General features: G+C 38.8%; 1 protein-coding gene across 1 annotated transcript in view; it reads right to left on the bottom strand.

Moving 5' to 3' along the window:
• Positions 1 to 14,655, bottom strand: part of ptprga (protein tyrosine phosphatase receptor type Ga) — a 275,166-nt gene that overhangs the window by 4,045 nt on the left and 256,466 nt on the right. The window contains exons 16-27 of the mRNA XM_083533908.1: positions 11,821 to 11,917; positions 11,633 to 11,715; positions 11,077 to 11,211; positions 10,061 to 10,195; positions 8,198 to 8,370; positions 7,387 to 7,522; positions 7,145 to 7,291; positions 5,915 to 6,008; positions 4,988 to 5,064; positions 4,002 to 4,130; positions 3,432 to 3,578; positions 2,991 to 3,133 (exon numbers count right to left, since the gene is read on the bottom strand). Of these exons, the coding sequence (XP_083390034.1) occupies positions 2,991 to 3,133; positions 3,432 to 3,578; positions 4,002 to 4,130; positions 4,988 to 5,064; positions 5,915 to 6,008; positions 7,145 to 7,291; positions 7,387 to 7,522; positions 8,198 to 8,370; positions 10,061 to 10,195; positions 11,077 to 11,211; positions 11,633 to 11,715; positions 11,821 to 11,917 (1,496 nt within the window). The remainder of the gene's footprint in view (positions 1 to 2,990; positions 3,134 to 3,431; positions 3,579 to 4,001; positions 4,131 to 4,987; positions 5,065 to 5,914; positions 6,009 to 7,144; positions 7,292 to 7,386; positions 7,523 to 8,197; positions 8,371 to 10,060; positions 10,196 to 11,076; positions 11,212 to 11,632; positions 11,716 to 11,820; positions 11,918 to 14,655) is intronic.

The following is a 14,655-nucleotide window of genomic DNA, read 5'->3' as shown; positions in this document are numbered from 1 at the left end:
CCTGTTTTATTGCCTAACTGATCACCTCCCTGATATAAACCTATTGTGATCAATGTGTAAACTGTTGGGCCATTAAACCTCAGCTCTGGAATCCGAATTAAACATTATATATATATATATATATATATATATATATATATATATATATATATATATATATATATATATATATATATATTTATAATATAGATATATTTATGGCTGTCAATCGATGAAAATATTTAAAAGTGATTAATGTCACGAGTTAACTCGCGATTAATCGCACATTTTTATCTGTTCTAAATGTACCTTAAAATAATACTTTTCAAGTTTTTACTACTCTAATTAACATGGCCAAGGACAAAAATGTATGCTTTATGTAAATGTATGTTTATCATTCGTGAAACCAAACCGAAAATAGAGCATGAAGACAAAATATACTTGTAAATGTTTTAAAGTAATTACGGTGTTTTGAATTAGATAAATAATTAAACACCGAACTTTTGTTATGTTTCCACACATGTGTTAATGAGGTGATACCGGAGAAACTCTACCTCTTCTAACTTTCATAATTTACATAATTACATAATCAGAGAATATTTGTTTTCGATTCACTGAGATTCAGCTCGTTTGTTTTTGGGTGTCTGTGAAGAAAGATGACAGACAGAGAGAGAGAGAGAGAGAAAGAAAGAGAGAGATAGAGAGAGAGAGAGAAAGAGAGAGGGAGAGAGAGAGAGAGAGAGAAAGAGAGATAAAGAGAGAGAGATGGCACAGAGCACCCCATGTCAGTTTTCTTTATTTTGACAAAAGCACCGCATTTTGATGTTGTTAATAGTGTATACACATAAAAAAGACCCTGTACAGATTCGGATGATGTATTGCTCTTATCTGTACGATCAAAAAAGACAGAAATGTAAGTTCGTTTCAGCTTTATGAGGAACGCGCCGGCGCATTTGTCGACCCCAGAGGGTTAAGTGACCTGTATGGCCTGCTGCATTTAAGGTTTTAATTTAACCTCTTTTATATTTATTTAGGTTTTTTTTTATTTTTTATTTTTTATTTTTTTATAAAAATGGTTGATAAAATTAGCCCTGCTAAAATCTATTTGCGTTACCGCATTAGTAGCTAGTTAATTTTGACAGCCCTAATATATATATATATAACTATATATAACTATATATACTTGAGATGATTTGATAAGTGCATACTTCCTAGAAAAAATACACTTTAAACGGTTTCTAAGCTTTTAATGAAGGAAGCTGAGCCAAGTGTATGTAGTTCCTGTATTTCTGTTATTTATGATGCTGGCACTGTCCCTTAAAAACGCCACTCTGGAGACCTCGCTAATGCAAAAAGTAGCCTCTGGTTGTAAAATTAGTTTCTTTACCTTCAAATGACACACACACACACACACACACACACACACACACACACACACACACACAAACACACATATACACGTACACAGGCAAAAAAGCTTTACGGTGAGAAACCCGAATGTTTACGGGAAGCTTTTCTCTTATACTGTTTCAAGTATACAACACCTGAAGGAGCTGTGATCCAATTACACGTAATGAGTGTCCCTTTAATTTCAACACACACCACTTTAGCACAAAAAAAGCCCGAACAACAGCACAACACCGGGGCTCCCCTCATGTTTATTCATTATGTAAATGAAGTACTGCTCATCTCATCTGATAAAGCGAGAACGACTAATTGGGCTTTTTAGTGGATGTATTGTTGCTATGCTATCACCCCTAAGAGGTTTAGCAAAGATGGCTGTCTTAATTAGCGGCACATTTTCTAATAGAAGGGACATGTTTGTCAGGATAATGTTGTTTCAGCAGCTGCGATCGAAAAAAAAGAGTTTTGTTTTTAAGGCCGTGTCTCCTCTATGTTGATGGAATCCCGATCACTCCATCTCAATGAAACTAGTGTCTTTAGGGACACCTCTCCCTCCTGTCTCTGTCTGTGCATAGGGGATGGATGATGGCACTAAAACCTCATCTTGTGACTGGACAGAGGCCAGTAATGAGGTGGTGACAGATTAGAAACTTAGGAGTTAGTTTTAACACACAATCAAATGGCTTTTGGCTCAGACCTGCTCTCTAGTGGACAAACCTTTAAATCCTTCTTATAAACAAGACACACAGGTCAGTAATGAACACCAGTGGTGATGTACAATTACAGCGACAAAGTAAATGTAATTCATTACTGTACTGTGAGTAGCTTTTTCACGTATCTGTACTTTACTGAAGTATTTCCATTTGTGGAGATTTTTACCTTCAGTTCACTACATTTCAAGGTCGAATTTTATAATTTTTACTCAACTACATTTTGTGAAATCAGTTGTTCCTTTTTATTTCCGAGTGGATAAAAACGTAACTGGTCAAACACGATGCAATCCACCAATCAGGATCGAGCAGATCTAACCCACCAATCTGATCTACCAATCAGGACCGAGCTCTGTTATGAACTTGTTTTGATTGGCGCTTGGTGTATCTACTGATCTCCAACATACATTTCAGCATCGGTTCACCAGCAAGCAGAACATTTAGAGAGGAATAAATGATGAACAAACTCCAGACTCGAACTCGCCACTCCAACTTATTTACACCATTTTTTAAGTAGTTGAAAAGAAGGTTTTGGGCTCATGATCATTTGAATAGAAATCAATCAGTGTTTGACTCATTATTATTATTCTATAAATAGATCGGTGTGTTAAGAGTAACAGAGTCTTTTCACATAAACTGAGTTGATTAAGCAAAGAGTCTTGTGACAAAAATTATAATAGATACATTATAGCCATAATAATTCCTAGTACTTTGGATTCTTAAGTACATTTGGAGGCAAATACTTTTGTACTTTTGATCAAGTGAAAGTTTAAATGGATCACTTTTACTTTTACTGGAATCATATTTTACCCAGTGTATCTCTACTTTAATTTAAATACATGCTTTGTATACTTTGTCCACCACTAGTGCACACACACAAAGTGGCCTGAAACTCACTCGTCGTGCACTATAGTAGGTCCGTCTCGGGTCATGGCCTCTTCCTTAATGATGTTGATGAGCTCAAACGTGCTGCTGATGGGCGCGTCCGGGTTGGGCCATTTTGGGCACTGAAAATGTCGCACCTCCAGCACGTAGTCATCCTTAGATGGACATAAAAAAAGTGAAGATGTGCATGAGTCTTCAGGTAGACACATGGGAAATGAGGGAAGCAGACTAACACACACACACACACACACACACACACACACACACACACACACACACACACACACACACACACACACACACACACACACACACAAATCCTAGTGAAATAAACAGTTAAAACACTCATGTGGGATTTGAGCAATTAGAAATAATTATTCAACCAAAAAACACACACACACACACACACACACACACACACACACACACATGCACACTCACACACACACAGACCTGTGTAGCCTCCAGGATAAAGTCGTGAATGATGATCTGCTCCTCGTTGGACAAGCAGAGTCTGTCTTTGCTAATGAGCGTGACGGTGAAGGCTTCACAGTTCATGGCTTCCTCTCGACTCGGCCAGTAAACAAACTCATCCTCAGCCTATGTCCGTCCCACACACGCACCACACACACACACACACACACACACACACACGCACCACAGGGAAAGGACAGATTAGTGAACAAACATGAATTTGAGCCTTGTTTACTCACTTAATTGTTGCTATATTTTTTATAATCCACATACAACTACCACTTTGATACCATGTGTGCTCAGGGAGGTGGTACATTAGTGGTTAAGGCATTGGACTTTGGACCTGAATGTCATGAGTTCAAATCCCAGCCATACCAAGCTGCTATTAATGGGCCCCTGAGCAAGGCCCTTAACCCCATGTATAAATGAGATAAAATGTAATTGGCTCTGGTTGAAATGTAAATTGTATTTCTTCAGACATAAAACTTTAACCTACACTGTTCACTTCCCCAACATTCATTCGCATTACAAAGTTTTCAAGTTACTCACCAGCCCCTGGTTGTCAGGAAGCATGACGATGATTTGCGCGTTATGGTCCCAGATCATCCTCCAGAAGTCTTTAGTGGTGTGAGGCAGAGGATGCTGGGTAATGATGAACTCGTTGCTCCGGTAGTAACCCTGCAGGACGGCATGGGAGGTTTCGAGGAAACAAAGAAGACTGTTTAGAAGTCCTGATTTTACTGGTCAAAAGCAAACATAATTAGGGTACAGCAAAAATATCCCGGTATGGAATAAATCTGGGCTCTGGGCATTACACAAAATGCCGAGCGGGACGTTCTGAGAATTTCCCAACACTGTGCAAATGCAATGAGCGTGAAATCTTCTAATAAACATTCGAGCAATTTAATTCGATTCAATGAATTTTTATTGTATAACGCTTTAACAATGGACATTGTCTCAAAGCAGCTTTACTGAGATAAAGCGTTGATATATATGAGTGTAAACTCTGAATTGCTTGTTGGTGTAATAAAACTGGTTAAAAAAGAAATCCAAATCAGTTTCTTTTCTTTTTAAACCTTGTGCCATCTACAGGTCATTATAAGTAACTACAACCATTCGAGTATTATGTGTTTTTATGCATTTATTCCAGTCATTTTTTAATTCTTATCAATAGATCCAGAATATTTTATTGTATACTTTGCTAGATTTGCTTTATATAACTTTGTCTACTGTCTAAGATTTTTAGCCCAACAATGAAATAAAACTCAAGTGTGAAATATAGAGCTTGAAAAATTTATTCCCCGTCTCACAAATATCTGTTTACCAGGTTAACGATTAACAAATAATTATTTATCCACATCTACATCACACACCGCTACAAATATATATGCAACACAAAGCAGCAGACACGCGTTGTAAAGAAATGCTGACTCCACAGCTGAAGAACCCTAAAGAGTCTCCCTACATGTGCTGCAACTGATTAGTGTACAGCTGTTCATGCTGAACAAGACAGGGTGATATAGACCAACACTCACCATGATGTAAGAGGCATTGATGTAATCTGTGCCTTTCATTCCAGGAAGTGGAGCCAGGCCGACACGCGCCCTCTCCGCTGGGAGGGTTACAGAACACACAGATAGGTTTATTAACCAGAGACAGCGTAGGATGCAGCAAAACAACGAAAAGACAATTTCAAATGCTACACAAATACGGTTTATTAGCAAGTCTGTAGCAAGGTTAATCATTTTGACAATTTTTAGTTTCCCTACTATTATGGCCACAATGATATCCATTTCTGAGATATATTACGGCTAGTATACTGTATCTTACAATATATCAGAGGTTCTCACTTTTCCCTTTAATGCAGAAAAAAATAACACAGATCCTCTCCACTGATGTTTATTTAAAGTGTTATTAAATATTATTTGACATTATTCATAGACAGAATATCATTACCTGTCACAAATTACAAAATTTACAGATCCCCTTGATTGTGCCTGAAGGAACCCCTGGGTGTCCTCATACCTCGGGCAATTATTTAATACAAAATTTACATTTACACTTTACTTTGATAGAAATGCACAACAATGCCTTGCTCATTTGGTCAACTTTATAGTGGATTGATGGTTAATGTTCACTAGGGATAAGATGGGACTTCAATATCAAACAAGACTAAATTATTTCATATTCCAAACCTTTAAACAAGCCATTTATAGTATTATATGGATGACACAACAGACTCCTTGAATAACTCCTTGTTCTAGTGTCAGTTTCTACGGCTGTCAGGGGCTTGTTGCTATGCCGTAGTTAATTAGGTCAGAAACATAGGTACAATAAAACACAGCAATAAAACTATTATTATAGTTTATAGCCTATACGTACAGTAACCATAGCAACCATAAAGTATCGCCGTGAACCCACGGTGCGTAAGATTAAAAATCCTTCAGCTGTGACTCACTCACATGGAACGACAGAGGAGTTGCGGTTCTTTTCCTTGTTGCAGTCTTTCTGGGCGCTGAAACACTCCGCAAACTTGGCATTACACTGAGTCACAAGCTAAAAACAAACGACAATGCGACGTTTAGTTTTTTTCCAAATCCAGACAAAACAAGGAAATGCCTACATATGAATTATTTTTAAAAAAATCTATAACTCACTATGGAGTTTTTTGACATATTCAAAGAATATTAAACGTATGAGTATTAAAAATATTTAAAATCATCTTTTTTTTATCATCGTAAATAGGTTAAATGATTTTGTGCGTCTGCTTTAATGCCTGATAGAAAACCACGTGGCAGACAAAATGTGAAACGATAACATGCATGCATTTGACCTCGTTTCAGCTTGGCTTCAATACAACAAACAAAAAAAAACAGCACATCACATAAGCCTTTTAATAAAGATCTACTTATAGACAAGGAAAAGAAATAAACAGGGCTTATTTAATAGCTATCTAAGAGGAAACATCTCTGTGGAAAGAAGCAGAAGAGACAAACAGATGAACTTCAGCCTCAAGGCTAATTACATTAAAGCATGGAGCCTCGCAATGTTCCGCACGAACACCCCCGATCTCACATAACCAGGGGACTGACTGCGTTGTGTGTGTGTGTGAAAGGGAAAATGATTCAAATTAGAGCACAATCCACAATCCGCACATACCCTCTGTCTTCCACAGAGAAAACACACTCGGGTTGCCCCTGTGGCACGAAAATGAAAATCCACTTTTAATTCATTCATATATATATATATATATATATATATATATATATATATATATATATATATATATATATATATATATATATATATACACTATATATCATAACCGGCCACTGATGGGCCGTTAAACCTCAGCTCTGGCTGCTTAGAATAAAAATATCTGGCATTTTAGTAAACATATATGTGCTTATAATACCCTCCACTCTTCTGAGAAGATGCTCCAGTAGATTATGTGTGCTTGTGGAGATTTGTGCTCATTTATTCACAAGGGTTTTAGTACAGTCGGATACTGATGTAGGGTGAGGAGGCCTGGGGTTGCAGAATTCCAATTCATCCCAATGGCGTTCAGTATGGTTGAGGTCAATGCTCTATAGCAGGGCATCTTCCAGTGCAATCCATGTAATCTATTATCTTCATATGTATGTGTGGATAAAAAGAAAAAAATGAGGAGAAGTCTCAGAGCCTGGTCTGACCTTGAACTGTTTCTCGAGCCGGGTTTTGCCGCTCCGGCCAGGGGTCAGGATGCTGTTGACGTAACTGTGCAGCTGGCCAGACAAAACCTCCGTCTCCTTCCCCAGTATGGCCTCCAACAAGGCATCATGTATAAAAACATACTGCTCCTGAACACATGAGAAAACAACAACAAAAGCTTCAAGAAATGTGCCAGAGTGTCAAAGAAAGTGAAAGCGATGTAAAGTAGACTGCTGAGTCTAACCTCAGTTTGAACCAAGTAGTTCCTTTGTGTGCGTATGTGTTTAAGGAAACCTAGCACGTTGACGGAGCCTTTATCCTTAATCTGCTGCAGCATGCTGTCAATCACGATATACGTTCCTGTTCTACCCACGCCAGCACTGTGGAGAATAAACACACACACACACACACACACACACCCTAAAGCGCTACATGTACATACAGCATACAGTGTATTTACAGTATATATATATATCCTGGTCTGTTTATTTTCATTCAGCTTTCAAACAATTACTGTTTTAATCTGCAATTACTGATGTGTAACTTTTTATTCTGATAGTACACATGTATTCGTCTGCAAAAAAACAAACACGTACACGCCTATCAAACATTAATAGTACAAACTGTGTTACACTTTCATTTATGATTTAAGATTTTTAGACAGGACAGACCTTAAAAATCGCTGACTCAAATGAATGCTGGTAATATTTAGTTGTACAAAAAGAAAATTCATTTTGTTATAATATTAGTTCAATTTTATGACCAGTCAATTTGTGTTTATTTATCCAGGGTTTTTATTTTAGCACAAAGAATCCCAAGTCTTTCACACTTATTGGAAAATTGTTGCTTTTTTTCAGCAAATATTTAACATTGTTATTGCTATTATTCATTTGTTAAAAAGTATTAGTATCATAAATAAAAAATAAAAGCTTTTAATAAGTGAGCATTTTATTAGCTGTTACACTGTATAATTAAAATGTGTATACAACATGTATGTGTGCGTGTGTGTGTGTGTGTGTGTGTGTGTGTGTGTGTGTGTGTGTGTGTGTGCGTACCTGCAGTGGACGAGCATAGGGCCCATCTCCAGTGTCTGTGCTGCAGAAGATTTCCTGACGAAGGTGAGCACAGGCAGTGTGTACTCAGGAACGCCCATGTCAGGCCACTGAGTGTAGTGGTATTGGATTACTGTTCTCTCACTCTGACGACTCTTTACACTGCCCTTCTGACCCTACATGCACACACACACACACACACACACACACACACACACACACACACACACACACACACACACACACACACACAAAATTACAAAGACCAACTTTCACTACATCCCTCTGACCTTTAAAACATTATATACACACCCATGCTCCATGTACAATTCCTTCACATACATCTCTCATACACACACACACACATCACCACATCAAACATCCACAGTCCTGAAGCACAGCACACAATGACATTCACATACGTAATCCATAATGACAGAGAACAATGTATTGTGGAAAAGTAAATAGATTAACCTCTGGTCCTCCTCTATACTGAAGAGGCTTGCATACAAATGGCCATTATTATGGCTGGCTGAACACTTTATGTGTGTTTGTTAAACTTCTGTAATGCAGCAGAATTAATCCTCTTAACTACACACTCTAAATCTCACGCCAAAATGTGCCTCGTAATTCCTCAAAGCTAAAACGTTGAGAACAATTCCATCACAGTGAAACGGGAACTTTTACTTATATACTATATGTGCAAAACCTATAAGATTTGTATGTGCTTTTTAAACACATCGAATTCCACCTTTAGTCCAGGTTTGCTGTTATATACCTTTACTCTTCCTGGAAGTTGTTCCAACAGATTTTGGAGTTTACTTGTGGACATTTTTGCTCATTCCGACAAAAGGGTGTTAATAAAGTCAGGTACTGATGTAGGTGTGGTTAGAAGGTCTCATTCATACCAAAGGTGTTCAGAAAGGTTTGAGCTCTATAGCAGGCCACTCAAGATCTTTCAAGTCCATCCCAAATAAACCAGATCTTCATAGAGCTGGGTTTGTGCACAAGGACATGCCATCCCTTCATGTTGTGAAAGGAAATTCTACGGCATTCGTATACAATTGAGTGCCTCCATCTTTGTGGTAACAGTTTGGGAAAGAACCACAACTGATTGTAAAATGATAAAGTCTACTTTAAAACTATAAATCTTATACATTAATAACTCGGTACTCGTCGGCTGCGGAAAATTCTGTACTCGTAATGTTATGACAACTGGAAAATATTTCGGTAGACGTCACGTGCTTGGAACTAGACACCGATTCTTGCAGAAAAACGCGTGAGCGATTCGGTCTCGCGGTAAAACATATGCACGAAGAGTCTTATGTTGGCTTGCGATCAGTGTCACAGCGTTCTCTTTTGTGCTTCCTGTGCATTTTAAGCCCAAATTATTGGTCCCAAAGTGGTTAATAATGCTACCACCTACCTGTGCTCGTCGATTATCGTCAAGTATCGAGGTATTACTGTATATTGATTTCTGTACACATCATTATTATATTTTTATTATTGCAGCGTGTTCATTTTAGTGCAAATCCTTTATACGGATCTGTTCCAGTTCTCCTGTAACACCAGGAGCCAGTGAGCTACAGCACACACTCTCCTCACCTGGCCCAAAATCTAATCTCTACTTAAACATCTGCTCCAAGCTAGATATCTCAAATAGTAGCAGTGATCGACTCGCTTTCTCTTCAGAGTTCACTCCCAACCCAAAGTGGACACACCTGCTCCGTCTGAACAAAGTCTTCGGGACGCTTTGATTTAATCGGATCAAAGTGTACTGCGTGCAGTGTGAGTGTGTGTGTCTGTGAATGTGTGTGAGAGAGAAAGAGAGAGAGAGAGGGGGGGGGGGGGAGGAGTGACGCTGACCTTCTTGACTTTGGTGTTGCGGATGGTGAAGCGTCGGAGTGTGTAGCAGGCGTGCACTTTGCTGCTCTTCAACGTCACCACAATGTTACCGTACTCCTCGCTGTTTTCCGTCGGCCAGTACTGATCACACTTTCTCTGTACCACACACACACACACACACACACACACACACACACACACACACACACACACACACACGTAAAAAACACACACGTAAACACATTCCCATCCAAACAAGTTGCTTTGTAAGTACCACCTGACAGATTTAATGTTCCGATTCTGCAATACAAGACACGCTCTCCTCTCAAACTCACACGAGGGTTTCAGCGACATCCAGTTCTCATGTCAGGTTTAATTACCGACTTTGTTTACGACGTCACTCGCTTCTGAGGGTTTATGTAAAGATTACAGTTCACTCTACCCATTATCACCCCATCATTTTCTTCTGCAGTGTCTGTAATTAACTATGCTTGAATACTAACAATAAGAGTCTCTTTGGGGCAGAATAAACTGTAAGATATCAGATTATTATTAATAGTCACACCAATGTTGTAATGTTTAACAAAAACATCTAAATGGCTGCAGCTAAATGCTTGCATCTCCTCCAAGTTTTTTAATGGAAAAAAGAGATACAATATTATTTTACGATTATTTGCAAAAAATAATGCAAAGCGTGGCCCTTTCTGAGTCTGATATAAAGTAATTAACAAGCAGATCATGAGCGTCATGTGAAAACTTCCCGACGTTAAATAGTCAAATTCTGTTTATTCCTGCTATTAAATGTACTTTTGTCTTTGTTTTCATTTGGTCCCTTTCATAAACCAAACTTCTGCTGTAGCCACTTACATGATATGAATGTTTTCTGGTCTGCATTTAATCTTTTCTAGGTGGAAAATTGGTAAAATATTTTTTTTTTTTTTGGTCTCAAAAAAGCTGTTTTTTTTTTACTTTAGAGCACATCAGGAAGATTTTCAAAGATCCAGCCGGTCGAAGACGAGAGCAATGTAGGAACTCACCCGTCCTTTCTCCACCAGGTTGGTGATCATGACAATAATCCCTGTGTTCTGCTCCCACACCATCCTCCAAAAGTCCTCGAAGGTGGATTTGAGGGGGCCCTGAGCAGCAATGTACGCCTTGGGCTTGTTGTAACCCTGAGAGACATGTATACACACACAGACACAAACCAGCTTACACACTTTGATTTTTTAGGATAGATCAAAACATATAAATGGGCTGTAAAACCTAAAGATGCAGGGTGATGTTTCATTTCTTTTATACTAAATGTCCTTGTATATATATTTGATATCTATTTATTAATAGACGTATATTGTTTAAAGCATTCCTTCGTACAGTTCACTTCCTGTGAATAAGCTGTTGCTATAAAAAAACAGTCCATGATTTGTCTTGCAGCCAGAACTATGCTTCTGTACACGTTTATCTCAATTTTAAATATGGCCCTTTGAGACATACAAACAACCAGGAATAATGGTAGTGATGAACAGTTATGTCCACATGACTGGGGATGATAAATTTCTTGTGAAACTGTGAGCAGACATTGAGGAAAACACTCACGTCCACATAGTTAGCGTTGATGTAGTCACTGTGTTTGGAGTCCTTGCCGGCTAATGGCCTCAGCTTCACTCGACTGTGATCATCTGGAAAGGGACAGAGGCACCAGGAGTGAGCAGCATACAGAACAGAGAGCGAGAGCGAGAGAGAGAGAGAGAGAGAGAGAGAAAGAGAAAAGTAGGGCTACTTACATGCTACAATGTTGATGTATCTGTTCTTGTGCTTGTTGTCTGGATGATTTGAATGTTCTGATGTGATCTTCATATCAGCTGTGCAACGCTGCACTTCCTATAATTTCACACATACACACACACACACACACACACACACACGCATGAATGCCAATTATAAAAAAAACATACAAAACAAAAAGCATGATTTACATTGTCCCACTTGCATCAGCCTTTTCTATTTATTTTAAATGATAATTCTGAACAGTGTGCAAAAGCATCACACACACACACACACACACACACACACACACACACACACACACACACACACACACACACACACACACACACACACCGCCTTCAGTATCCTGCAGATACTCATTATTCATATGCAGATTTTCGAGCCAACATCAACGGCAAAAAATAAATCTACAAAACATTCAAAGTAGAAGTCTTCACGGAGGTGTGGTTCACTGTGTTGCCATGGCAACAACTTCAGCACCTCAAATTATTTATATAACCACCATTAAAAGAAGACATGAGCAGTAAAAAAAAGGTTTTGTGAATTACTGTTGACCAGTAAAGCAGCATTTATATATGAATAAATAATCAGTGATCTTTGGAGGACCTCAAACACCTTCATTTGGTGGAATTGTGACATTTTCTACTCTATATACACCAAACACTGATAAAAAAAACCAATATATATATATACACAGTGAGGAAAATAAGTATTTGAACACCCTGCTATTTTGCAAGTTCTCCCACTTAGAAATCATGGAGGGGTCTGAAATTGTCATCGTAGGTGCATGTCCACTGTGAGAGACATAATCTAAAAAAAAAAAATCCAGAAATCACAATGTATGATTTTTAAACTATTTATTTGTATGATACAGCTGCAAATGAGTATTTGAACACCTGAGAAAGTCAATGTTAATATTTGGTACAGTAGCCTTTGTTTGCAATTACAGAGGTCAAACGTTTCCTGTAGTATTTCACCAGGTTTGCACACACTGCAGGAGGGATTTTGGCCCACTCTTCCACACAGATCTTCTCTAGATCAGTCAGGTTTCTGGCCTGTCGCTGAGAAACACGGAGTTTGAGCTCCCTCCAAAGATTCTCTATTGGGTTTAGGTCTGGAGACTGGCTAGGCCACGCCAGAACCTTGATATGCTTCTTACAGAGCCACTCCTTGGTTATCCTGGCTGTGTGCTTCGGGTCATTGTCATGTTGGAAGACCCAGCCTCGACCCATCTTCAATGCTCTAACTGAGGGAAGGAGGTTGTTCCCCAAAATCTCGCAATACATGGCCCCGGTCATCCTCTCCTTAATACAGTGCAGTCGCCCTGTCCCATGTGCAGAAAAACACCACCAAAGCATGATGCTACCACCCCCATGCTTTACAGTAGGGATGGTGTTCTTGGGATGGTACTCTTCAATCTTCTTCCTCCAAACACGTTTAGTGGAATTATGACCCAAAAGTTATATTTTGGTCTCATCTGACCACATGACTTTCTCCCATGACTCCTCTGGATCATCCAAATGGTCATTGGCAAACTTAAGAGGTGCCTGGACATGTGCTGGTTCAAGCAGGGGAACCTTCCGTGCCATGCATGATTTCAAACCATGACGTCTTAGTGTATTACCAACAGTAACCTTGGAAACGGTGGTCCCAGCTCTTTTCAGGCCGTTGACCAGCTCCTCCCGTGTAGTTCTGGGTTGATTTCTCACCTTCCTTAGGATCATTGAGACCCCACGAGGTGAGATCTTGCATGGAGCCCCAGTCCGAGGGAGATTGACAGTCATGTTTAGCTTCTTCAATTTTCTAATGATTGCTCCAACAGTGGACATTTTAAAGGCAGACTAACAGGTCTTTGAGGGTCAGAATTCTAGCTGATAGACAGGTGTTCAAATACTTATTTGCAGCTGTATCATACAAATAAATAGTTAAAAATCATATATTGTGATTTCTGGATTATTTTTTTTTAGATTATGTCTCTCACAGTGGACATGCACCCACGATGACAATTTCAGACCCCTCCATGATTTCTAAGTGGGAGAACTTGCAAAATAGCAGGGTGTTCAAATACTTATTTTCCTCACTGTATATATATATATATATATATATATATATATATATATATATATATATATATATATATATATATATATATATATATATTATTCCACAGATTTCACAATTCTTCTTCTTTCGGTTGCTTCACAGTTTGGGTTCGCCACAACCGATTATCCATCTCCATACTCTACATCTGCCTCTTTCAAACCAACTACCTGCATGTCTTCCATCACCATATCCATAATAAACTAATTTCTAATCCTGTCCATCCTCTTCGCTTATTTCAATGCGTTATGCACCCACACCCACACACGAAGTCCGGCACAGCAGCCAAATCTCGCGAGTAGGTTGTGTACGGAAGTGAGATCGTGTTGGTTCATCGTGTTGGGTGGATTTGCCCAGGTTCATGCAGATTTCCATGTTTTCCTCTTTGTTCTAACTTGACGTGGTAATGCACAAGTCCCACTCTACACAGGACAATGTTTTTTGGCACACTGATGAGTTCAGTGCTTCCTGTGACTGTGCGTGGAGTCTTGTGCTGCCATCTGTTGGTGTGTCTCGAAACGTTTTTTTTTTTTTACACCAACTTTTTATACAACATACAAAACTTTACACCAGGGGTGGGCAATTAATTTTTACAAGGGGCCACATGAGAAACCTGAATTGTGTCAGAGGGCCACACCAGCGATAATATTTTAGGGATGCACCGAAATGAAAATTCAATTCAAAAGGCAATGAAATCCATAATTTTTTGTTTTATGCCTTTTGCCTTGGCA

This window comes from Silurus aristotelis (assembly GCF_946808225.1).
Source record: "Silurus aristotelis genome assembly, chromosome: 28".
NCBI classification, from domain to species: Eukaryota; Metazoa; Chordata; class Actinopteri; order Siluriformes; family Siluridae; genus Silurus; species Silurus aristotelis.
This window is presented reverse-complemented; position numbering and strand designations above follow the sequence as displayed.